This window comes from Notothenia rossii, assembly GCF_949606895.1.
Source record: "Notothenia rossii genome assembly, chromosome: 2".
NCBI classification, from domain to species: domain Eukaryota; kingdom Metazoa; phylum Chordata; class Actinopteri; order Perciformes; family Nototheniidae; genus Notothenia; species Notothenia rossii.
The window spans coordinates 69,003,374-69,030,409 of NC_136904.1; the positions used below are offsets into that span (position 1 = coordinate 69,003,374).

Consider the following 27,036-nt stretch of genomic DNA (forward strand, 5'->3'; position numbering starts at 1 on the left):
CTGCTAGACAAGCAGAGATGCGTGCGACTAGGGATGTCCCAATCACCTTTTGTTGCTCCCAATCCGATTCCGATCATTTGATTTTGACAATCTGCCGATACCGATTTTCCCGATCCGATCTTTGATTTTGACAATCTGCCGATACCGATTTTTCCCGATCCGATGCATTAAAAAAAAAAAAGCATTCAAGTTGTCCCTTAAGGTATTTTTTTATTTAAATGACAGAACCCAACTACCCATTATATCCAACATGGATATAGGATATTCTTTTTTCACAGCAGCATTGGATGAAGCTCATCAGTGGTCCACCACAAAATAACAATGTAAACAAATTGAGTGCAGATAGTGCAGTAACAAAACTAAAATAACTCTACTGGAAAGAGGTAGCTTGACTAGCTTCACAATTTCACATTCAGTCACAAATAAATAATTTAAAAAAAAAAGAATTTGGCTTAGTGCAGAATTCTAGCCTTAAGACTAACTAGTCTAGTATTAGTGCAATGAACAATAGCAGCTTAACATAACATGAATAAACAAAGTATTATATTTCCATCTTACTGGAGTAACACAATTCAAATATAAAATGTAAACAAAAATGGATATAAAATTGCAAGGCACCGTTTGTTTTTTTAAATCAAGGGACGGTCAGCTCTTGAATGTAAGCTGCACTCTTACTTCTTACTCACTCTCAGGCTTCACAATTAAGTGGAGGTTTTTCTTAAGGAAAATCAGCATCTCTACCCTGTCAGGTGAGAGCCGGTTCCTTTTCTCATCAAGGACGTTGGACACTGCACTAAGGAGTCTCTCACTGTCCACAGAGGTGCAGGGGGCACAGAGAAACCTGGTTGCAACAGTAACCAGTGAGGGGAACCGTGAAGCATTATCTTTCCAGTAGTCTAGAGGATTGCTTTTCCTAGGGCTGGTTTGCTCTGAGAGATAGGTCTGTACCTGGACATCAGCTGATGTACTCACGGACCGGGCCTCTAGCTGATTCTCTTCCAAGATCTCGTCCAAGACGCTGCCCAGGCTGCTGCTTGCTTCTTGGCCTGGTGTCTTGCGCATAGGCTCTGCTGCCTCTGGCTCTTCACTGGCAGCCCTCTCTATCTTTGCCACCTCCAGGATGAGGTTATCCGTGGCAAGCCTCAGCTTGTCTGACTTTGTGAAGAATCTGAAAATAGATAAATGTAACAATCACCCACAACAAAGAAAAACATAAGAAAAGAAGACACCACACAGCACAATAGTTAAGTCAGGCAACTGCCTTACTTCTATACAAATCTAATCATTAACAGACCTACATTTAAAAAGGAAAGAAAAATTGAAATTGGCTTGAATAATGAATACTGGTTGGTTTTATATACATAATTCATAATGTAATAGATACGATTATAAAAGCATTCAAATGGTACATTAATTTACTGTACTTGCCTGTCTTTGTATCTTGGATCCACTAGAGTGGCGATGCTGTACAGTGGCTTCTCCTCTACCTCAGCAAAGCGGGTCTCCACTGCCTCTAGGAGCGTGCTCTTCATTGTTCTGACCCCCTGGTCAGTGGTCTTCTCCGGAGAGAGTACACGTTTGAGGGCTGTTATTGCAGGGATGACATCAGCTGCAGATGCAGTGGGATTGCTCACATCCCTGGTGAGTTCCTCAAATGGAGCTAACACCTCAGCTGTCTTCTCCATCAGGGTCCACTGGTTGGCTGTCAGTGTGGCTGGCAGGCTGTAGTCAGCTGCATACAAAGAGAGAGCCCGCTTTTGCTCCAGGATGCTCTGCAGCATGTAGAGGCTGCTGTTCCATCTCACTTGCACGTCCTGCTGTAGACGCTTGACGTCCATCTTCAGATCCTTCTGGATATCTTCCAGCCGGGAATAGGCCAACGGGGAATGTTTGAAATGGCCAACAATTTTCCTCGCGGTGGCCAGTGCGTCTATGACGCTGCGCTGAGACAGCAGACCCTCATGCACAGCAAGTTGGAGCGTGTGTGCAACACAGCCCACACTCGTTATTTCCATATCATCCATGGCTTTCACCATATTTTGCGCGTTGTCCCGCAAAATGACATGTACCCGAGGCTTATCTATTCCCCAACTGTTAAGCATCCCCTCGATGGCCTCTCTCACACGATCTGCTGTGTGAGATCCGCGAAAGTTCTGAGCGTGCAAGGTCGCATGTCGTAAATTAAACTGCGAGTCGATCCACTGTGCAGTGAAGCTAAGGAGTGACATTGGACACACAGAAGAACTCCATATGTCTGTGGTAAACCCGAAAGCAGGCACGTCTGTTAACAGGGCTTGCAGGTGGCCACGAAGCTTGTTATGAAGGGCAGGCAGAGCTTTCTCTGTAAAGAAATGACGAGAAGGCAACTCTTAACGTGGCTCCAAGTGCTCCATGAGACGGCGAAACCCCACGTTCTCCACCACAGATAACGGCTGGTCATCCAACGCGATGAATTCAGCTATCTTGGCTGTTATTTGTTTGGCCTTGTCACTGTTCTGGGACAGTTTCTCTTTCCTTTTCAAAGTCTTAGAAAGTGTCGGTTGTTTTAGTGCCTTTGCCCGAGTGGTCGATGTTTACTCCTCGTGTTCCTCTTGGTGTTTGTTTCTCAGGTGGCGTATAAGATTGGTTGTGTTGAACGAGGCTCTGTTCTTTCCACTACACGGAACCTCCGCCTCGCAAACATTGCATCTGGCTGTTACACTGCCTTCGCTTTCAATTTTAAAATAGTTCCAAACTCCTGACATTTTCTGTGTCCCGAGTCACCAGCTGAACGTAGCCTCTCGTTAGCTTACTGCTACTATTAGACACTGCGCCCTGCCCACTCGGTTGCCAGATTTGAGAGAAATAAGCAACCAGGTATATGAAAACAAGCCCAAAAGAAGCAACACATACTTGATGATTTGTAATTTTAAACCAAAACTAAGGCCTCAGGATGACTTTAGGATGTGAACATGGTCATTTTTGTTTTGTAACATTAAATACAATTATAAAAATATTTTATAAAAAAACTTTTTTCTTTCCCGATCCCCGATCTCCTTGCTCCCGATTCCGATCGATTCCGATCTTTGGAAAATCACGTGATCGGCCACGATCCCCGATCACGTGATCGGATCGGGACATCCCTACGTGCGACGACCTGGGTCTCTGAGTGGGGAAAGGAGAGAATTAGTTGGGTGTCGTCAGCGTAGCAGTGGTATGAAAAACCATGCGGGCTAATGACAGATCCGAGCGAGTTTGTGTACAGGGAGAAGAGGAGGGGACCGAGAACAGAGCCCTGAGGGACCCCTGTAGTTAATTGACAAGGGTCGGACTCCGACCCTCTCCAAGTAACCCTGTAGGTGCGGTCTTTGAAGTATGAGGTGAGGAGGGAAAGTACAGAGCCTGAAACTCCAAGTTATTGGAGAGTGCTAAGGAGGATCTGATGATTCACCGTATTGAATGCAGCAGACAGGTCCAGAAGGATGATGACAGAGGAGAGGGATGCTGCTTTAGCCGTGTGCTGTTCCTCAGTGACAGCAAGGAGGGCAGTTTCTGTTGAGTGAACCAGACTGGTGCGGATCCAGAAGGTTGTTCTGATGGAGATAACAGGAGAGTTGTTTAAAGACAGCACGTTCAAGTGTTTTAGACAGGAACAGGAGGAGAGAGACAGGCTTGTAGTTTATAACATCAGACGGGTTGAGAGTGGGTTACTTTAGGAGAGGGTTTACTCTTGCCTCCTTGAGACTGTTTGGAAAGTGACCAGAAGTTAGAGAAGTGTTGATGAAATGGGTGAGAAACGGTAGAATATCAGGAGCGATAGTCTGAAGGAGGTTTGAGGGGATAGGGTCCAGAGGACAGGTGGTAGGACGGGCAGAGGTAATGAGGGTAAGAACCTCACTTGGAGAGAGAGGGGAGAAGGAGGTTAGTGTGTGGGTGAAAGGAGGTTCTGGTGATCCAGCGGTGAGTAAAGGTGAGTCAGAAAAAGAAGAGCGAATATCATCAACCTTTTTTTCAAAGTAGTTAACAAAGTCGCTTGACAGAAGGGAGGAGGGGGGAGGGGCTTTGGGGGGTTTCAAGAGGGTGGAAAAGATTGAAAATAGTTTTTTGGGATTGGAATAGGAAGATTGGATCTTATCTTGAAATAAAGTGCTTTTTGCCTGAGAGATCGAAGCAGAGAAAGAGGAGAGGAGAGCCTGATAGGTTAGGAGGTCGTCATGGTGTTTGGATTTCCACCATTTCCGCTCTGCTGCCCGAAGGATGGTTCTTTTAGCACGCAGTGCGTCATTTAGCCAGGGAGCAGGAGGGGACTGACGAGCCTGCCGAGATGTGAGAGGACAGAGAGAGTCCAGAGAGGATGAGAGAGTAGAGAGGAGAGTTTCTGCAGCAGAGTTTGGAGGCAGGAGTTGGAACGAGTCAGAGGAAGGGAGGGCTGAGAGCACCGATGAGGCAAAGGTAGAGGGGGAGAGGGAACGGAGGTTACGGCGGACAGGTGCAGGATGAGAAGAGATTAGTTTGTTATGTTTGGAAAGGGGTAGAGAGAATGAAATGAAGAAGTGATCGGAAGTGTGGAGCGGGTTTACAGAGAGGTTAGAAGTAGTGCAGTTCCTTGAGAATATGAGATCAAGGACATTGCCAGCGTTGTCAGTTGGTGGGGATGGAGACAGTGAAAAAGCAAAGGTGGTTAACAGAGATGTTAGTTTGTCTATCTTCCCTGTCTGGAGGTTGAAGGTATCGTGGTTTTAGATAAGGTCCTGGTCTAATGTGGTCTAGATTTTAAAAAAAGCTGCAAAATCTCCCTTGTTTGTATTTTCACAAATAGAATAAAGGTTTCACAAGTCTGAAATGGTGTTATAAAGAATCTTTAGACCCTCTGGGATAATCCAGTCCAGATTTGATGAGTCTAGGTCTAGTGGTTTTAGATCAGGACCTGGTCTAATGTGATCAGGATGCGAAAAAAGCACTGAAATCTCCCTTGTTTGTATTTTCACAAATAGAATAAAGGTTTCACAAATCTGAAACTGTGTTATAAATAATCTTGAGACTCTCTGGGATAATCCAGTCCAGATTTGATGAGTGTAGGTATAGTGGTTTTAGATCAGGACCTGGTCTAATGTGGTCTAGATTTTAAAAAAGGACTGAAATCTCCCTTTTTTGTATTTTCACAAATAGAATTAAGGTTTCACAAATCTAAAACTGTGTTATAAAGAATCTTTAGACCCTCTGGGATAATCCAGTCCAGATTTGATGAGTCTAGGTCTAGTGGTTTTAGATCAGGACCTGGTCTAATGTGGTCTAGATTTAAAAAAAGCTGCAAAATCTCCCTTGTTTGTATTTTCACAAATAGAATAAAGGTTTCATAAATCTGAAACGGTGTTATAAATAATTTTCAGACTCTCTGGGATAATCCAGTCCATATTTGATGAGTCTAGGTCTAGTGGTTTTAGATCAGGACCTGGTTTAATGTGGTCTAGATAAAAAAAAAGCATCAAAATCTCCCTTTTTGTATTTTCACAAATAGAATAAAGGTTTCACAAATCTGAAACTGGGTTATAAAGAATCTTTAGACTCTCTGGGATAATTCAGTCCAGATTTGATGAGTCTAGGTCTAGTGGTTTTAGATCAGGACCTGGTCTAATGTGGTCAGGATGCGAAAAAAGCACTGAAATCTCCCTTGTTTGTATTTTCACAAATAGAATAAAGGTTTCACAAATCTGAAATGGTGTTATAAAGAATGTTTAGACCCTCTGGGATAATCCAGTCCAGATTTGATGAGTCTATGTCTAGTGGTTTTGGATCAGGACCTGGTCTAATGTGGTCTAGATAAAAAAAAAGCATAAAAATCTCCCTTTTTGTATTTTCACAAATAGAATAAAGGTTTCACTAATCTGAAACGGTGTTATAAAGAATCTTTAGACTCTCTGGGATAATTTAGTCTCGATTTGATGAGTCTAGGTCTAGTGGTTTTAGATCAGGACCTGGTCTAATGTGGTCAGGATGCGAAAAAAGCACTGAAATCTCCCTTGTTTGTATTTTCACAAATAGAATAAAGGTTTCACAAATCTGAAACTGTGTTATAAAGAATCTTTAGACCCTCTGGGATAATCCAGTCCAGATTTGATGAGTCTAGGTCTAGTGGTTTTAGATCAGGACCTGGTCTAAATTGGTCAGGATGCGAAAAAAGCACTGAATTCTCCCTTGTTTGTATTTTTACAAATAAAATAAAGGTTTCACAAATCTGAAACGGTGTTATAAAGAATGTTTAGAACCTCTGGGATAATCCAGTCCAGATTTGATGAGTCTAGGTCTAGTGGTTTTAGATCAGGACCTGGTCTAATGTGGTCTAGATTTAAAAAAAAAGCTGCAAAATCTCCCTTGTTTGTATTTTCACAAATAGAATAAAGGTTTCACAAATCTGAAACGGTGTTATAAAGAATATTTAGACTCTCTGGGATAATCCAGTCCGGATTTGATGAGTCTAGGTCTAGTGGTTTTAGATCAGGACCTGGTCTAATGTGGTCAGGATGCGAAAAAAGCACTGAAATCTCCCTTGTTTGTATTTTCACAAATAGAATAAAGGTTTCACAAATCTGAAACGGTGTTAAAAAGAATCTTTAGACCCTCTGGGATAATCCAGTCCAGATTTGATGAGTCTAGGTCTAGTGGTTTTAGATCAGGGCCTGGTCTAATGTGGTCTACATGTGAAAAAAGCACTGAAATCTCCCTTTTTTGTATGTAAACAAATAGAATAAAGGTTTCACAAATCTCAAACTGGGTTATAAATAATCTTTAGACTCTCTAGGATAATCCAGTCCAAATAAATCGGCTATGCAGCAATTTAAGAGGTACAAACACGGAGGATTGTTCGCTCAGCGCTGTCAATTAAATGTCCCTTAACTTTCCCCTTAACTGCCGAATCGGATGCTCTGAATCGGAAGCCAACTTCAGCGTCGTGAAAATCAACGCAACAGTTTGCATCGATGTTTATTGAGTTAAGACAACTTCTAATGAAATCGTCTTAAAGCAACAAAGTTATTTGAGTTAGGGGAGAAGGCTTTTCCTCTACAATCAGAGGTGTTTTTAATTACCACTTAGAAAGATTAAGTTGTTCCGACTAGTTTTACCACATGATTTAAAAGGGATTTTAACTTGTACTTAATTACCCTCATTCGGGATACAAGTTTTTAAGTTGATTACTCCAAAAATTAAGTTGTTCCAACTTGTTTTACCATATGATTTAAAAGGAATTTAAAGTTGTATGTACTTAATTACCATCATTGTGAATGTAGCGTGAGACATTTCTGCAGCACGTTATATCAGTCACCAATGTGGTTAGCTAGCTATATTCACGGAGAGAAATCACACACAACCATCATCTCTTTGGTCGGAGTTCACAAGACCGTTTATTGTGCGCATGCTCGCAACAGCATCCCAGTGTGCCCAGTGTGCACGCAGGCAACACATGTTCCAAATGTAACTAATGTGATTGGCTTAACATGGCTTTGTCATATAACTAAATATGCTCAACACTCCCACTCAAAGACATGTGTATAGCTCTCTATAATGGTAAATAAAACCAAAAATACAAAACTCAAAAAAAATAAAACATTTGGCATACTGGCAGTGTTCTTAAGACTTCAAAACATTTACATCTGCCAGTTCACATTACTCTCCAAACAAATATCCCTTGAAACTCTCAAACTTAGCCTTTGTCACTGGCTTGGTAAAGACATCCGCTACCATGTTTGCAGTAGGACAGTATTCTATACATATTTTCCCTTCTGTGTGTGGAGACCGTACAAAGTGATACTTTATGTCAATATGTTTGCTTCTCTGTCTGCATACTGGGTTCTTAGATAAAGCTATCGCCCCCTGGTTGTCCTCATATATCTTGACTGGTACATGCTGGTTACAACTATCTATTCCTCTTAGTAGTTGTACAAGGTACATACTCTCTTGAGTAGTGGCTGCTAGTGCCATATACTCAGCTTCGCAGGTGGATAATGCCACCGTTGGCTGTTTCCTGCTCTTCCACGATATAACTGGACCATTCTCAGTTAAGCTGAAACAGTATCCAGTTGTGCTCCTCCTATCATCCCTATCGGCTGCCCAATCAGCATCACTGTACCCCTCCAGCTTTAGAACGCTTTCCTCACATTTCTGGTAGTGTAGCTCTTGATCTATAGTACCCTTTAAGTACCTCAGTAGGTGTTTGGCTGTAGCCCAATGCTGCTGCTTTGGTTCTGCTAGGTATTGAGATAGTTTACTAACCACCCAGCTCAGGTCAGGTCTAGTACATGTCATAATGTATATCAAGCTACCTACTATCTCTCGGTATCCTGTTGAATCAATCACTTCACCCTCACTGTCAAAGTTTAACTTTTGCTCACATGGGGTGGATCTCGGTTTGCATTCAGACATTCCAAATTTTGCTAACATCTTCTCTATATGTCTCTTTTGAGTCATTTTGATCTCTCCATCACTCTGTCTGAAATCGATACCCAGGAAGTGTTTAAGTGGACCCATATCCTTCATCTTAAAACTTTTGTTCAACATTTCTTTGACATCAGTGAGTAAGGTGTTGTCACTCGCTGCTATGATTAAGTCATCCACCCATACTAACAGAATCACTTTCTCATTCTCAGTATTTCTGCTGTAGACACAATGATCAGCATCATTTTGCACAAAACCGTTCTCTGTAAGGTGATCATGCAGTAACATGTTCCAGTTACGTCCGGACTGTTTTAAACCATACAATGACTTGTTTAGTTTACACACTAAGTGTTCCCCTGTTTTTGATTTGATTTCAAAACCTTCCGGCTGCTCCATATATACCTCACAGTCGATTGGAGCATGGAGGTAAGCAGTCTTCACATCCATTTGGTGTAAAGTAAGATCCTCCTGTACAGCCACCTGCATTAATGCTCGTACAGAGGTCATGTTGGCTGTTGGTGAAAAGGTCTCTTTATAATCAATCCCTTCAACTTGACTATACCCCTTTGCAACATATCTGGCTTTACAAATCTCAGATCCATCTGGGCTCTCTTTCACTGCATATACCCAGCGACCTCCCACTGCTTGTTTGCCTCTTGGCAGTGGAGTCAGAGTGAAAGTTTCATTCTCGGTCAAAGAATTAATCTCCTCTTTCATCGCATCAGCCCACATTTTTGACTTCTTAGAGTCCATTGCGTCTTTAAGTGTATTAGGTACACCATAAGCTACTCTGTAGAAATAATCTACATTCTCACTTTCGTCACCATCACACTCAGCTTTACACTGGTACTCCTTAAAGTATTCTGGAGCCTTTCTCTGTCTCGTAGGGTATCTCCTTTCTCCCTCTTCTCTCTCAGTACTATCTATCTGGGTAGGACCTGCCTCAGCAGTCTCTTCACCACTGGACTCTTTACGCTCCTTAGGCTGTCCCTGTACCTGGTTGACTCTCTTTGGTGGTGTATCTGCATAACTCTCAAAGTCTTCCCCCATGTCACAATCTGTCTGAGTCTGTCTATCTGCGCTACCTTTGGTGATGAATTTCACCAGCCTATGTTTTAGGACTTTTCCTGTCTCAGGATAATACACATTGTATGCTGGACTGTATTTGTCATAGCCTACAAGGATCCCCTTTTCACATCTAGAATCCAGCTTCTTTTTATCCTGCTTATATACATAGCATTCAGAGCCAAATATCCTCATGTTAGATAGGTTAGGTGTTTTTCCTGTGAAAACACAGTAAGGTGTCTGCTCTAGCCGCTTACTGTAGCACCTGTTGCGGATTTGAGCTGCTGTCTGTACAGCATATGTCCATAATTGCTTTGGGAGGTTACTCTCCAATAGCATGCATCGTGACATCTCAAATAAGGTTCTCCAACCTCTTTCGGCAGTTCCATTCTGATGAGGTGAGTAGGGTGCACTCTTCTCATGCCTTATCCCGTTACTCCTAAGTAGAGACTGGAACTCTTGTCCCGTAAACTCTGTGCCGTTATCAGACCTTATGCACTTTATCTTTCCATATGGCGCTACATCTGCTATGAATTTTTCAGTAGCTTTTGTCGCGTCACTCTTTGCTTTGATAAAGTATGGAAAAATCATCCCACTGTAATCATCAGTAAATGCTATTGCATATCTGTACCCATCTTTATCTGCTGGTTCTATACGACCGCATAGGTCTCTGTGAACTAGCTCTAACACAGTTGTAGCTTTAGCATCTGCATGCCTGTTTCTGCTTTGTGTAAATTTGCCCTGTGTGCATATTTCACAGTTTTGATTGGACATGTCATGTTTCCCTTTTATAGACATCCCTTCAACCACCTTCTCTAATTTTGCAACATCATCAAAATTGCAATGACCAAGTATCCTATGCCACGTTTGAATGTCATGACACCCATACATTTCATCAACATTTTCATCCTCTACTGTGCTAAGGTAATACAGCCTACCATACACGTCCATTTTGAACTTGGTACCATTCTTGTTGACCAGCCAGTCATTACCGTCCTTGAAGTGGACCTCAGCTCCGTTGGCTGTCGCTGCTTTGACTGAAAAGATGTTTTGTGGAAAAGATGGGATGTAGAGCGCTTGCTTGAGCCTCGTTTTCACCTGTCGTCCTTCGCTGTCCAGCAAACAGACTTCAGCGTCTCCCCTCATCTTCGCCATCCCGCTCACCTTGGATCCGTCGGCCAGCTCGATCATGTGGTCCTCGGGTCTGAAGCTCTTGTCAACTGTTTTGAACTTTGTGGCGTCGTTGATCATGTGTGCTGTGGCGCCGCAGTCGACCATTAGACCTTTCTTGTTCCCTCTCTGTGTAGGGCAGTCACTCATCCTGAAGAAACTGAAAGATGTTGGCTCTGCCCCCGTCTCTTCATCAGCTTTCTTCACATGGTCACGGCCTCGTCCTCGACTGCGCCCCATTCCTCGCTGTGGTGTGTCCCATTTTCGTTCCTCTCTTCTCACGTGGTACCCGTCAGGACATATTCTGGCCATGTGTCCCTTTTTACCGCACGTGTAACACTCAACATCAGCCAGGTCCATTTTCTTTCCTCTTCCTCGTCCTCGTGACCTCGTTGCCCCGCTAGATTTCATCACGTTGTCTTCTTCAACATTCACGTCACTCTTCCCATATTTTTCTGTACTCTCATAACTTCGCAGTTTCGTTTTAAACTCGCCAAACGTTACAGTGTCATTCGTCTGGGTGATGTGCACGACGAATGGCTTGTATGAATCAGGTAGCCCCTTAACTACCATAGCTATCTGAAGCCCATCACTAATGTGCTCTTCTGCTCTTCTCAATGACGTGAATATAGTTTCTGCTCGAATAATATAGTCAGTGACCGTTTCATTGCTAGCCTTATGGAGCGAGGAAAGTTCACAGTACAAACTCACCACGCGGGGTTTGTCTTTTCCTGCATAGTGCTCGCGAAGAATATTCAGTGCTTTTCTTCCATCACGTTTCGCGTCCCTCATTACTAACGACAAGCTCTTGTTGTCCAGACATTGCACTAGCTCTGCATATGCCTCACCGTTCTTGGTTTCATCTTCCGCGAGAGTTTCTTCGTCATACCCATCTATCTCCGGGTCTTCCGAGATAACTTCTCTGAGACCACGTAACTCCATGTGCGCGAGGAACCTCGTCTCCCAGAGCTCGTAACTTTTCTCTTCACCGTCGAATAAAAGTCTGAACCACCTTTGGCCTGCATGACTGGGCCCATAACCTGTAGCGTGAGACATTTCTGCAGCACGTTATATCAGTCACCAATGTGGTTAGCTAGCTATATTCACGGAGAGAAATCACACACAACCATCATCTCTTTGGTCGGAGTTCACAAGACCGTTTATTGTGCGCATGCTCGCAACAGCATCCCAGTGTGCCCAGTGTGCACGCAGGCAACACATGTTCCAAATGTAACTAATGTGATTGGCTTAACATGGCTTTGTCATATAACTAAATATGCTCAACAGTGAACACATGCTTTTAAGTTGACAACCATTTATAAATTAAGTTGCTCCAAATATATTGTATTCAATAGTTTTTTTTCTTAGCTTTTTCATGTTCTTGCCTTTAAAGAAAGAAATTAATTGATTCCACAACAAAAATATTAGGCAATTCACTTTTTATTTTGAACTGCAGTTGTTTATTTCAACACAAGATGTTTCAATCAGGAGAGAATTCATTTTTGTTTGAACATTTATTGACACATGCGATGCCATATGATAAGGTGCATGAACACCTGAAATCACAGCTGACTGCAGGAGAGGGGAGAACCATTTTATAGTTTGGCTGCAGCACGTTGATTGGCTGCTGGAGAATGAGGTGAAATGTAATAGGTTAAAGAGAACGCCTGTGGTGAGCTGATTATATGCAGCTGCGGAGTGAATGTATATACACCCAGTCTTCCTGAAAGAACTTGCGCTGAGCTTCATTTAAATCTTGAAAAAAAAGATAAATAACACAAATTTAAATTGCCCCACAAATAATAAATAAACACATTAGCCATATTACCATGGGAAATGGGGACAATAAATGCTGCCATCACAACGAAGTTAGAGGCTTTTGCATATTTAAAACCAGTGCCAAATATGTCAAATCTGTAAAGTTTTTGTAAAACTACAGAAGCAAACTCTCAATGGCCACCAATCTGCAGATCACACACATACATTTGACAAAAGATGTAACAAAGATGTTTACACTGCCGACAGTCATTATTTTAAACAGTATGAACACATTTAACGCAGAATGCTTGCTCATTCATTTGTTTCCCTCGACCACGATGGTTGCCATCGTATGGTCAGATCCTGGGGTGGACCGGTCACTGATGAATGCGATATTTATGTCCTTTTGAAGCACATTAAATAATAGCTTAGCGCATAAGAGATAATGAATTAGGCAATTGCATACTTTTTAAACTGTCACTCTTAGCGAATTCAGAGCCATTATTACCAGCTGCTAAAGCAACGCTGGTATTGTTTTCACCTATTGAGTCTGCATGTGTGTGTCATCATGGCAATGTGGTCCTGAAGACACACAGAGGTGGCTTTGAGTACTTTGCCTAGTGTTTGAATGCATGTAGACAGATTTGGTCAATCACAACCGTGCAAGTTTTAGTGTGTCTTCTCATCTTTTTTGCAGGTTCTATACAATATTTGAACTGGTTAAGTGAAGAGCAGAAGCCACTTTTCAAATGTTACACAATCCTTTTCCCATGCCATTGCTGTCAACACCTATCCATGCTGAACGTTGCTAAGATATTATTGATTGGGGTGTGGCCAAAAGTGCAATATGCTTCAAAATGTAACTGACAGAGAGCAGTACTTTTGTCCTGTGTTTTTACACTGGGCCTGTGGACTTTATTTTATTTCAAGATTTTTGAATTACGTCGCTAAACTCCTTGAAAATGTCCTCTTCCTTTTCTCCAACGTACACGACAAGGCAGTGGATGGCTATAGTTCTCTGCGTACTTCAAGTGTATTGTGCTATTTTTGGAAAAAGGAAAAAAAGAGAAATTACCTAAATGAATATGTTCTGAATGGGTGACTGCCAACAACTTGCATTTCAATGACAACTCTAAATAACGATCCTACCTCAAGAAGCATGTCCTTGATCTGCTTCACCGAGATTCATTTTTAATAAAAAGCGATATCACAATAGTAACCAAAGTATTTTTACTCTCACAGTAGCCTCTACTACTTTGTATCCTCTCACAGAACTATTCACAGTTCAAAGACTGCTAATTTTGGTCAAACAGCAATATGCCTATACAGTGCAACTACAAGGCTATCTACTGCATTTGAATGACAAAAGATGACACTCACCTTAAAATGTCCTTTGTGTAGTATTTCTATTTGTCTTAACTGTCGGAACTTGTCCAGGCATGTTAAGTGGGAGTGGACTTGAAATCCTTAACTCAAGGTGTAGAACAATTAAGTTATCAAGCCAATTGCATTACTTACTACAACTTGAACTTAGTTTTAAGTCAATTAACGCAGAAATCAGAGTTCAAATAACACACAATATTAACTTGATGTAATTACCAACATTATTACGTCAACACAACTTATAAATTATTGTTGGCAAGTTAAAATGTTTATCTAAATCAATTAACTCACATTTTTATCTTGCAACCATGCATTTAATTAAGTGGAGGTGAAAGGTCGCCTCAATTCGTTTTTAGAGTGTGGGCAGAGGCGGAGCCAGGGACAGATCAGGTGCACCTGTAGCAGGGAGACAAAGAAAACAAGGAGGGGAGCACGTAACACATGTCTACACAGACATCCACTCGAAGGCAAAACATTTCTGAAGAACGTGCTGACATGGGGGTTTAAATTGCGATGCCTCTTTTTGGCTTTCGAGCCCTTCTCAGGATTAATGTCCAGGAAGCACCTGAAAACAATAAGCCAAGACAACAATTTCAATTTTACATAGATGTATATGTTGCATCGTTTACTTTAAGGCACATGCAGCGGTGCCCCTTTCAATTTAAGTAAAACCAGCAACAAAGATTTTTTTATTTATTTAAACCAAGCAAGAGCGATAAAAGCAAGAAAATCACTTTATTTGTGGTGTTATCACAGAGGATGGTCTGAATACAGTATTTTACAATGAAATAATACAGTAACATGTTGTGAAATCCTGTACGCCCCCCCCCCCATAAAAAAAACACAAGACCTTTTGAAAATTCTAATTTGTTTTTAATATAAAAGGTTCATAAAATAAAAACACAACACTGTCATTGCAATTGAAACTCAGTTTACTTTTATGTAACTGCAATGAGACAACTCAAAATCAATATAAGCATATTTAAAAACGGGGAAATTTTCCGGGGACAGATTGACCCGGGGATTGGCCACCAAAGCCAGACAGGCATTTGGTGTGATCACCAGAGCCATATGAGGCCGGACTCCGAGGGCTTTCCTTTTATATCAGCTGTCAGATTGTAAACAAAGTCACGTGACTGGGGGCAGATGACAGCGCTGAAGAGATGTGCTTCCCGCAGCGAGACGCTGCTAATTATGGGCTTATCATGTTGATTCGGCCACAAAAAAAACTCTCGTCCTCTCCAGAGGGGCAGGTCTGCCAAAAATGGCAAAGGGGCTGTTGCCCGGCATTAACCCGTACCTGTGCACGTCCCTGACCAGGAGCAAAGTAGAGTTAATTAAGCTTGTCATCATATTGTGTGCTTTCTTAAAATCTGTTTTCAAAGTTATCCAGATTTATTTGAATAACACTAATTATGGCCAACCCAGTCTCACGGCATTTCATGTCTGATGTTTTCCTCCTTGACCTCTACACACATTATTTATCCCTTAGCTTAAATCATAAATCTCTCTTACCTCGTGATTGACCCTCTCCATTTTATCAGAGGCATTCAAGGCCGTGACCACTCTTACCAAACATACCATAAAGTATCAAAGCAGTAGTGTCAGCGAGTAAACAGCTCTGCTATAAAGCTAAGCCATCCAATAGTTCATTCAGTTTCCCTTGCTCGGACAATATGTCGTTACTGGAGAACTTCTCTATCTATGTTTGATCACTAGTTGCATGTGCAAGAAGTATGATGACCAGGTCATGTTTCTTACAGGTCCTATGACCTCCTATTTCTTGTTATAGTCACGACATTTAATCTATTGATTCGTTATCACCCTCACGATTTTCCCCTTTTTTTCGTGTCACACAGAACAATTTTAAAAGCAATGTATTTCTATTGGTAGTATGTTTCGTGCCTGCACACGTCTTTTTGTTTGGTCGGGTCTTGGAAGACCGGAAGCTGTGTGGTTCATAAAACATCTTCTTACTCAATATCAAGCCACGATTATTGTTTTTATTTTAAATCGTATAATGTCGGACTTTTTTTGTCGTCTGTTAAGGAAAAGAAATGGGGCTCAGACCCTCAGAATACTGAAATCTGTATTTTTAAAATCTTTTTTTCCTTCTAATTTGTTATTTTTTTCTAAATAGCACACTCTTATTTACTCAACCATAACACACAATCATCCTTTTTTTAATTTATTTGTTTAATTCCATAATCTCTGGCTTTTTTGGCATCCGTCAGGAACTGAATTTTCAAAATAAAAATAACCGGAAACAGACGTTACCCAAGATCCTCAGCTATGGTTTAAGCTCGGTGATTGGATGTTTTAGCCGCAATGCAGATTGGGATATGGTGTTAATGCGATATGAAATCCGAAAAACATTTTGAAGTTTAGGATGGAAGAAGACACTACACTACCCATAATCCCCAGCTATCGTTTGGGACTACAGTCTCTGTGATTAATCTTCAAACTCTGGGATTGGATGTTGGAGTGGCAGTGCGCCAAGGTTACGCCGAGCGTCAAACAGCTGTTTGAAATGGAACGAAACCATGGCAGACTATCCAAAACTGGACTCGAACGCCCCCCCAGAGCTACACATGCTATTGTGTTTCGCAACATGTTCTATGGCACGTCTCTACTGGGAATTGTAGTTTTAAAAGACGTTTTTGTTTTTCCCAAAATTAGAAGTTGACAGTATTAAACTGTGTACACCCCTGGAGGTTTAGGCGATAGGAAACAAATTGGTGTGTGCAAATTTAAAACATATAATTAAGAAATGGGTGAAAATCGCTTGTGTACATAATGCACAGCATTAATATATACCCACATGACTCATTGTTACTTTGTAATTCTACTCCACTACAATTCAGAGGTTAACCTGGTATTTTTACTCCACTACATTTATTTGAGTTACTTTCCAGATTCTGATTAATGATGTGAAATATAAACAACCCTTAAAGGTGACCTACCATGCAAAATCCACTTTTGTACGTCTTTTATACATGAATATGTGTCCCGGTGTTCCAGGGAACTCACCAAGTGTCAGAAAACACAACCCTCTCTATTTTCCTCCATACCCAAATCTCTTAAAAAGGGGCTGCAACGGATCTGATACAGACTGATCCAGATTTGAACACTTCTGTGATGTCTTAAAAGTGGTGCTACGGCTATTGGGCCAACTCCACCAATCAGGAGGAGACAGCCACGGACATTGCCATTCGAAAGCGCTGGAGACGCTGTAGTACATATATGCCAGGCCTGTAGATGGTGCTGTTCTCACATAATAGCCCATGCAAAGACTGTGTTAAATTGAGCGAAATGAGGAATGGCTAAAATGCATGATCTGTTTGGTATTTTGAAAAATAAAAAGTATAAATGTTCCTTATATAGGTATGGTCCTACACTATATTATTCAAATATAGCATGATAGGTCCACTTTAAATCAGGCTTTAGTTACACCTGATTGACAAATGCCAACAATCAGGTGAGATATTTGATAGTTGGTGCTGCAGATCCCTATAAAGTATATTCATTACTTGTTATTCTCTACTAATAGTTAATTAAAGACTGTATAATGGCTATTTTGAACATCCCTTTCAAGATTTCAAGATTTTCTAAGGTTTATTGACATATCATATACACAACTAATTCAATAGCGTGCTTTAACCACTAGGCAGTGCACACAAGGTACACACAGCCATAATAACTTTGTATTATTAGTGTAGGACACTTGTGTATGTATAACATCTGAAGATGTGTAGTTTTATTCATGTTTTTCACATCATTTTACAGGATATTGCTATATTATTTCACATGTTTTACTTCTAATATCTGATTTGTAAAACATCACAGACAGAAAGGTATATCCGTCATTTAATGGTCATCTATTGAAATTCTGATTCCATGGATGTGTCTCCCATCACCCAAATCCCCTGACTATTCTCTCAACTCAGTATTTACATTCTTATATTCAAAGAAAATCAGTAATATCTTTAAAAACTACAAGTCCTTTTATATCAGCTCTGCACCGTTATGGTGTAAATACAGCCTATCTACCAATTGGATCAAATATAAAAGTCAGCCGAATTAAGGTTGATACTGCAAGGAGACGTGTTGTGTGAAAAGAAAAAGAAGATGTTGTTTAATATATTTATGATCCACGTCACGTATTCAGTTTCGGTGGCAGTTCTTCCAGTTTGTCCAGAAGTCTTCTCATCAGGGCTCTATAAATAAAGAACTACGGCAGATGTGTAATATTTAATGCAGCCGAACTTTGTATTACAATGCGATGTGATCGCATGCTATGTGGTGACTTTCAAAGAGAAAAGCAAGCATACTCGGAATAAAGTATTATTATTTTCTTTTTAAAATGTTTTTCGGATTTCAATCCAATCACCAAGCTTTTAGCTGAGGATCTTGGGTAATCAGTTCAGTGGGTTAGTGGTGTGTATCGCAATGATGCTTGAAATGTCCCTGTTTCCGGTGACTTTATTTTGAAATTCAGTTCCTGAGGAAAGGCTAAAAAGCCCGAGATGATAGAATTAGGCGAATAAATAAAAACAAGGATAATTGTGTGTTATTGTTGAGTAAATAACAGTGTGTTATTTAGAAAACAAATTAGTTCAAATTACTTCTGTGACGAAGTTACCTTTTTCACAGAAGGGAAAAAAAGATTGAAAAAATACAGATTTCAGTATTCTGAAGCTGTGAGCCCCATTTATTTTCCTCACAGAGGGCAAAACAACTTCGACATTATACGATTTAAAATAAAAACAATAATCGTGGCTTGATATTGAGTAAGAACATGTTTTTATGAACCACAGAGCTTCCGGTCTTCCAAGACTGGACAAAAAGACGTGTTGCAGGCACGAAACATACTACCAATAGAAATACATTGCTTTTAAAATCGTTCTGTGTGACATGAAAAAAAGGGGGAAATCGTGATGGTGAACACGAATCAATAGATTAAATATTGTGACTATAACATGAAATGCAGTGAGACAGGGTTGTTATGGCAGTGTTTTATGAGATAATGGTTTCTATATCTGTTTACAATGTGTACCAAGGGTCGTGATAAGGGAAGGCAGTAAACATTGGGGAAGGAGAATGTGTTTTTATGTCTAGGAGCAGATCTACTGAATTAACATGCAATGTGTTTCAGATGGAGGAATATCAGTTGGGGTAAAGGCCAGTAAAGTCCCAATCATCAGTGACACTCAACTACTGGTGAGATCATATGGACAAGCGCAAAACAAGATCATTATTTTTGAAATAAGTTATTTTGTGTGTGTCAGGGTAATATGCCTTTAACATCCAGCTTCACTCATACATATGTTTATTGTTATATTTCAGAAATATACAGATTTTCTCTCCATTAAAATTCAATATGACTGCACCGCAGGACAAAACCTGGCTGAGGAACTGAAAAGTGTCTTGGTATTTACAGTATCCAGCTGTATAAATAACACAAATTTCAGCCAATGATTTTGTTTACTTCAATTGAACATCAATGTTTCCTTGCAGGGAAAGTGTGGAGACAAACCAATACTGTTTTATGAGGTGGACTTCATGGACTGTTCTTCTTATCAGTTCCTGTCAGATACCAACATATTAAAAGGTAATGATGGTCCATCAAGAGTCACAACCTTGGATAAGTGATAAGATTTTCCTTCCTTGACGAATACAACAAATCCTGATAAATTGTGATTTATAAAGTGTTAAATAGCAGGTTTGTGGACTTGAGTCACATGACTTGGATTAAAGTCAGACTTAAGTCACAAGTTTGATGAATGCAACCTGACTTGGACTTAAAAACAAGTAATTTGTGACTCCATTTCAACTTGTGCCTTTTGACTTGAAAACACTTGAAGCCTTCCCCCAAGCCCAAAGTTAAAAACATGTGTTTTTCGAGTTTGCCAAAAGTGTATTCCCAGCAAATAAACACTTAAATTAGCAGATGTATTTTGCTTGAACCAATCAGACATTAGCTATTCAAGTTGCAGGAGAGAACCATTCGACATGCAAAGACTTGACACAAAATAATGACTTGGTCTAACCTCTGTCTGTCATTTATTATTTAATACCTGAGATTGACTATATGAAGACTGACATGAATCGTTCAAGGGATTCTAATATAATTGAATAACAATGATATAATGTACCTGCATCATGTGATACATTCCTATACTTTTACAGCGCTGGGCAATGGACGCCAAAATGTTCTTGGATTTGACATGGTAGACATGTTACGTCCAGCTGACCCCACCCCAAAACGGTATTAAATTACAAATGACAAAGATTCAAACTGCAATATTACCCCAACCCCAATTTAGAATAAATAATGTAACTTGGTTCCACCTGTTTATCCCAGTCTATGAGAAAGCATAGTTGTTGGATTATTGCCTTAGTATTATCATCTGATTTAAATTTCAACGTGTTGTTCCTCTTATCTTCAGTCATTCACATCAAAGTGACAGAAGTCATCTTCAAACGTCGTCATGTTCATTGACCTACTGCAAAACTTGGAGTAATTTTGCCACCATGACTTCGACTGAGCGAGATGCTTTCCTGAACGAATCATTTCCCGTTGACTTCCAATGGGCCTCCTCCAGCGAGTCCTTCAAGGTGGAGGGAGGCTGGGCAGAAGATGGGAAGGGGGAGTCCATTTGGGACCGTTTTGGTCATTATGGTCTAGCCTTTGCCAATCAGACCGCTGATCTCGCTTGTGACAGTTACCACAAGGTGGATTATGATGTCTACCTCCTGCGAGGTCTTCATGTTAACACCTACCAGTTTTCCATCTCTTGGGCTCGTATTTTCCCTTCGGGCCATCGGGGCAGTCAGTCGGAGAAAGGTGCTCTCTACTATGACAAGCTAATCAATGCTCTCATTGATTCTGGTATACAACCTGTTGTCACTCTCTACCACTGGGATCTGCCCCAGGCCCTCCAGGACTGTGGTGGATGGACCAACGCTTCCATTGTTGAAGCCTTCAAAGACTACGCAGATTTCTGCTTCTCCAGGTTCGGAGACAGAATCAAGACCTGGAACACTTTCAGTAGCCCCTGGGTGGTGAGCCATGCTGGGTACGGCACTGGTGAGCATGCCCCAGGAGTGAAAGACTATGTGGTGGCCTCATACCAGGTGAGGGAAATATTTATACTATATTGTAAATACATATTGACACACAGCCAACCTCATGCAATTACCTCATTATTTATGTTATCTATGCAGGCGACTCACAACATGATCAAATCCCATGCTGAGGCCTGGCATGTCTACAATGAGAAGTACAGGAAGACACAAGGAGGCAGAGTGGGCATTGCATTGAACTCTGACTGGGCTGAACCCGTGGACCCCTCCAGACCAGAAGACATCGCAGCTGCAGATCGCTACCTGCAGTTCATGCTGGGCTGGTTTGCACATCCCATATTTGTCGATGGAGATTATCCTGCAGCATTCAAGACTCAAATTGAACAGAAAATAAAAGAGTGTCCTCTTTCTGAGCCTGCAATACTCCCAGTCTTCACTGCTGAAGAGAGGAAGAGGATACACGGAACCGCTGACTATTTTGGATTAAACCATTATACCTCCCGGTTAGTCAACAACAGTGTTGGTGGCTGCACCCCTGGTCCTCAGGGGGTTGGCAACTTCCAGTCACACGTAGATCCCTCATGGTCCTCAACAGCTTCTGACTGGATATATTCTGCACCTTGGGGTCTCAGAAGGCTTTTAAACTACATTTCCACAGAGTATTTGAACATTATCAAAGTGCCAATCCACATTACTGGGAATGGTATGCCTACTGAGCACATTGGGGACAGTCTGAATGATGTCAGTAGAATAGACTACATGAGGAGTTACATCAATGAGGCCCTTAAAGGTATGTTGGTTGAACTAGTTGACTTAATTGAATGTGCCTTTATTTATACATAGGCTTTTGCACCAAACATCAGTAATATGCATTTGGCCATCCGTTGCAGACTTGTTTATGGTATTGTTACACATTTTCGAAATATGTCATACAAATTGGTTTTAGTAGCTGAATGTCGTTATTCTCTCCACAGCTATACATTTGGATGGGGTAAATGTGCAGCGGTTTACTGTCCAGTCACTCATGGATGGTTTTGAAGGTCCACAAGGCTATAGTGAACATTTTGGATTGCACCATGTCAACTTTGACCTGCCTGACAGGCCCAGGACTCCAAAGCAGTCTGCCTACTTTTACTCCTCAGTTATTAAGAATAATGGGTTTGCTGCAAAAAAACTGTTTTTTTATGCACCAGAACTGAAAAACACAGAGTCAAAACAAAATACCTCAATCCTCCCTTCCACCGTCCCATCCCAAGCCAGGGTTGTTTGGATGAAGTTCTCCAGCGAAACCAATTTCCAGAGAAAACTCTACCACTACGGCACTTTCCCACAAGGCTTCAGTTGGGGAGTATCATCTTCGGCCTACCAGATTGAAGGTGGCTGGAATGCTGATGGGAAGAGGCCCAGCGTCTGGGATACATTCACCCAAAATGGCAATATTCCTGATAATGCTAATGGGGATGTGGCCTGTGACAGCTACCACAGACTTGAAGAAGACTTCTACATGCTGCGTGCTCTGAAGGTGAAGTCGTACAGATTCTCTTTGTCCTGGTCCAGGATCTTTCCTGATGGTCAGCGTACATCTCTGAACCAGAAAGGTGTTGACTATTACAATAGACTCATTGATGGCCTCTTAGCATATAACATCACTCCCATGGTGACACTGTACCACTGGGACCTTCCTGAAGCTTTGCAAAAACTTGGTGGCTGGGACAATGTAGAGATGATTAACATTTTTAACGACTTTTGTGACTTCTGCTTTGCCACCTTTGGCGACAGAGTGACATTCTGGATGACCTTCAACCAGCCTCATACAATTGCGTGGTCAGGATATGGACTTGGACAGATCCCACCCAATGTTACTAATCCAGGAATTGCACCATACCGAGTTGCACACAACCTTATAAAGGCCCACGCCAAGGCTTACCACACATAGGATGATAAGTATCGTGCATCCCAAGGTGGTCTTATATCCATTGCCCTTAATGCTGATTGGTTTGAACCTAAAGATGTTAATGTTCCTCGTGAAGTGGTGGCTGCTGACCGCGCTCTGCAGTTCCAATTAGGTTGGTTTGGACACCCTATTTTCAAGAACGGTGACTATCCTGATGCCATGAAATGGCAAGTTGGAAACAAAAGTGAGCTCCAAGGTCTTAAAGAGACAAGACTACCTTCATTTAGCGAAGAAGAAAAGATGTTCATCAAGGGAACTGCTGACATGTTCTGTGTAAATCATTACACTACAAAGATAGTAAGCCATGATACTGCCCGGCTTAGCCCTCAATCATATTTAGATGACCAGGACTTGTCAGAAGCAGAGGAAAGTGATTCACCAACTACTGCCATCAGTAAGCAGAGAGCTGTTGCATGGGGCTTGAGAAGACTGCTCAACTGGATCAAAGAGGAGTATGGAGATCCAGAGATTTACATTACAGAGAATGGAGTAGCTACAGACATTATGACTACAGTTGATGACATTGACAGAGTATATTACTACAAAACCTATGTTGATGAGGCTTTAAAGGGTAAGTGTGCACATCCGTTACTCAAGTAAAAAACAATTCCGTTTGTAATGCCCCTTAATTTATCCTGCTAAAGCTAAAATATGTCATGTTAAGGTGGTTATTTTAAATGATCGTATGACAGATACAAACAAACAGAAATAAATGAACTTGAGACAAAAAATATAAAATTAAATATTAGCCGCCTATCCACAAATGACAGTTTTTAATTTCTAATTATGTTACCATTGTTCTTATATATTATCACAGCTCATAATCTTGATGGTGTGAAGGTAAAAGGATACATAGCAACATCTCTCATGGATTCCTTTGAGTGGCTCAACGGGTACAAAGTGGGATTTGGGCTGCACCATGTGGACTTCACTAACCCAAACAAACCCAGGACACCCAAACGCTCTGCTCACTATTATTATCAAGTCATAAAGGACAATGGCTTTCCATTACCAGATGACGAGAAGATACTTTATGGAGAGTTTCCAAAAACGTTTAACTGGAGTACTGCCAGTGCCTCTTACCAAGTAAGTAACATTACACATTCATTATTCTACAATGGCAGTGCACTTGTGTGGCATGAAGCACAAAGGTAGTTTTAACTATATGACTTTATTTCAGATTGAAGGAAGCTGGAGGGCCGATGGAAAAGGACTGAGTATATGGGATGAGTTTGCCCATACTCCGTTGAAAGTGTCCAACAGTGACAATGGTGACATTGCTTGTGATAGTTACAACAAGATTGACAAGGATGTGGAGGTGTTAAAGAAGTTGAAGGTGACCCACTATCGCTTCTCTGTATCATGGCCCAGAGTGCTCCCTGATGGCACCACCAACCACGTCAATGAAGCTGGAGTGAACTATTACCATAGATTACTGGATGCCTTGGAAGCTGCTAATATTCAGCCCCAGGTAGGCAGTGCTGTGGTTTATAACCATCAATATATTCCATGATGTAGTGCTGTATTTAAAAACTTTGGACCTCAATGGCTTCTACTGGAAGATTAATTTGTTTTACTTTTCGTCCATTTTCCTCACCTCTGTTTCCCAGTTGACCCTGTACCACTGGGACCTTCCCCTAGCACTACAGAAGGTGGGGGGCTGGGAAAATGAAACCATTGTCCAGAGGTTCAGAGGTTATGCCGATATTTTATTCAGCCGATTTGGACAAAGGGTGAAGTTCTGGATCACTCTAAATGAACCCTACATTGTGGCCAACCTTGGCTACGGATATGGTTCATTTGCTCCAGGTAATCAAACAACTTTCTGTTAACAATGATTAACTTTGTAAGGGTTACTCTTACACACCATAACCCTAACTCAAACCCTTTATCTCAAATTGACCCTGCATGATGACGTATGACAGCCATCTCATTAACCCCTCAAATGTTACAGGTATTTTCAATAGGCAGTATGTTGCTGCTCACAACCTTATCAAGGCCCACGCTGAGGCATGGCATCTGTACAATGACAAATACCGTGCAACACAGGGAGGCATCATCTCGATTACCATCAATTCTGATTGGGCAGAGCCAAGAAACCCATATAAGCAGGAGGATGTAGATGCAACCAACCGCTACCTCCAGGTTGGCATGACATTTTGACATTATACATTATTCAGTTGTTTTCTCTCACCTTATTCAACTCAATCATCATACAATGTATCATTTCTGATATATGATCTTTACAGTTTTTCATCGGCTGGTTTGCCCATCCAATCTTCAGAGGTGACTATCCTGAGTTAATGAAAACAATTATTCGTGAAAGAAGCCTTGCTGCAGGTCTCCCTGAATCACGGTAATTTATACAAATGGTGATGAAGGCTTAACAAATAAATGCATTCTGTCATATTCTACTTATTTGGTTCAGTATCCTAAAATAATTAGCTTGAAGAAGCAACCAATGTGTTTTAAGGTTTGAGAAGACATTATGGATTGGGTATTAAAAAATTATCATCTTTCTAATAAAGGCTTCCTGAGTTTACACCTGAGGAAATCAAGAGGATCAATGGGACCCATGATTACTTTGGCCTCAACCACTACTGCTCGATTCTTTCATACCCAGTTAATTTAGGAAAACAGCAGGATTATGAAGGTGACAGGTATGTTGGAATATAAACATTTGACACCTAGATATAGTTGTTTGTTGTGCACCTTCTAGTAAAGTGGAATATTGATAATACAAGAAAAATGCCAAACTTTGTTCAGCTTAAAATGGCCGCCCTGATGCGAAGCTAATGTCCTTTCCGATATCCAGGGGCACTGGAGCCTCCCATGACCGCACCTGGATTGAGTCTGGCTCCTTCTGGCTAAAAATCACTCCATTTGGATTTAGGAAACTCCTCAAATTTATTAAGGATGAGTATAGAAACCCACCTATCTATGTCACAGAGAATGGGGTCTCAGAGCGAGAAGTGAACTTGAATGACGTCCACAGGAAGTACTTCTATGAACAATATATCAATCAAGCCCTCAAAGGTAACAGAGACAAACAAAAAAAGTATTGAGTGGATTTATGAGAATATAATATAATACATGTTAACAGTGTTTATTGTTGATCTTTCAGCCCAGGTTCTTGACGGAGTTGATCTAAGAGGATATACAGCCTGGTCGTTAATGGACAACTTTGAATGGGCCGCTGGCTACGTGGAGCGATTTGGGCTTTTCTTTGTGAACCGCTCCGACCCCACCCTTCCTCGCATCCCTAAAAACTCAGCTTCTCGCTATGCCTCCATCATCACCTGCAATGGCTTCCCAGATCCAGCCCTCGGGCCTCATGAGTGTTTGAACCCTGACCCCGAAGGTAACATATTGCTCAGTCCACATATTCAAATAACAATTCCATCACTGTAGGATTGAAGAGGGATACTTATGGTCAAAATGTAAGGTCCTTGTGTTTGAGTCATTCAAACCCTTGTCCCTGTCTTTTAACAGTGACAGCTACCACCGCTGTGACCATGCCCCATACAACTGCCGCTATTCTGCCCATGTCCAGGGTGGACTTCTTGGGTCTGGAGCTTTCAAGTCACGATGCAGAAGTTGCACTCTATGTTATTTTTGCATTTCTTCTTGTAAGTTTGCTTGGTGCATTCTTTGTTTTACATCGACTATGGAAAACAAAAAGGAAGTTAAAGAAAGCGCCAGTGGAATCTCTTAAAATGGAGAGAATGTGAGGATACTTTTGGAAGTAAGTGAAATACAGCGTATTTTGTGATGGTTTTTATTTGAATTTGACAGGAATATAGAAGATCTGTGTTTTTCACGGTCAATTTACCTCTGTTTGAACCACAGCTTTACGACAACTTACTTAAGGAAATGTAACTATTGCCACAGGTGCAGAAAGAAAATTAAAATGTTAAACTTGTTGTCAAGGACCATGAAGTTCATGGCAACATATTACACAGGTTTTTTTATATCGATGTGAATTAATTTAGATTTTAGGTTGGGAATAAAACATTTTAAAGGCTATGAACTCTAATATAATAAATAATAACTATTATTTCTACACCCTTTTTTTGTTGCTATACTGAAACATTCAGTGAACATTAGATAGTACAATCTTGTTTGTCTATTTAATGTTATGATCATTGCTGCTTTAATGTTTCCAGTATTTATTAATACAAATAAAGCATGCAGTATATTGGTGAGTTCTA

General features: G+C 41.0%; 1 protein-coding gene across 1 annotated transcript; it reads left to right on the top strand.

Annotated features, from left to right (window-relative positions):
- Nucleotides 1-1,526: 1,526 nt before the first annotated feature.
- On the top strand, nucleotides 1,527-27,036 carry LOC307030847 (lactase/phlorizin hydrolase-like). The gene is given in 18 exon segments (XM_079667507.1): nucleotides 1,527-1,641; nucleotides 18,941-19,005; nucleotides 19,132-19,215; nucleotides 19,303-19,396; nucleotides 19,975-20,053; nucleotides 20,235-20,922; nucleotides 21,013-21,661; nucleotides 21,846-22,804; nucleotides 22,808-23,396; nucleotides 23,643-23,911; nucleotides 24,006-24,296; nucleotides 24,436-24,634; nucleotides 24,780-24,970; nucleotides 25,075-25,181; nucleotides 25,354-25,485; nucleotides 25,641-25,861; nucleotides 25,950-26,186; nucleotides 26,318-27,036. Coding segments are annotated over 15 exon segments (4,899 nt in total). The 5' UTR covers nucleotides 1,527-1,641; nucleotides 18,941-19,005; nucleotides 19,132-19,215; nucleotides 19,303-19,347; the 3' UTR covers nucleotides 26,557-27,036.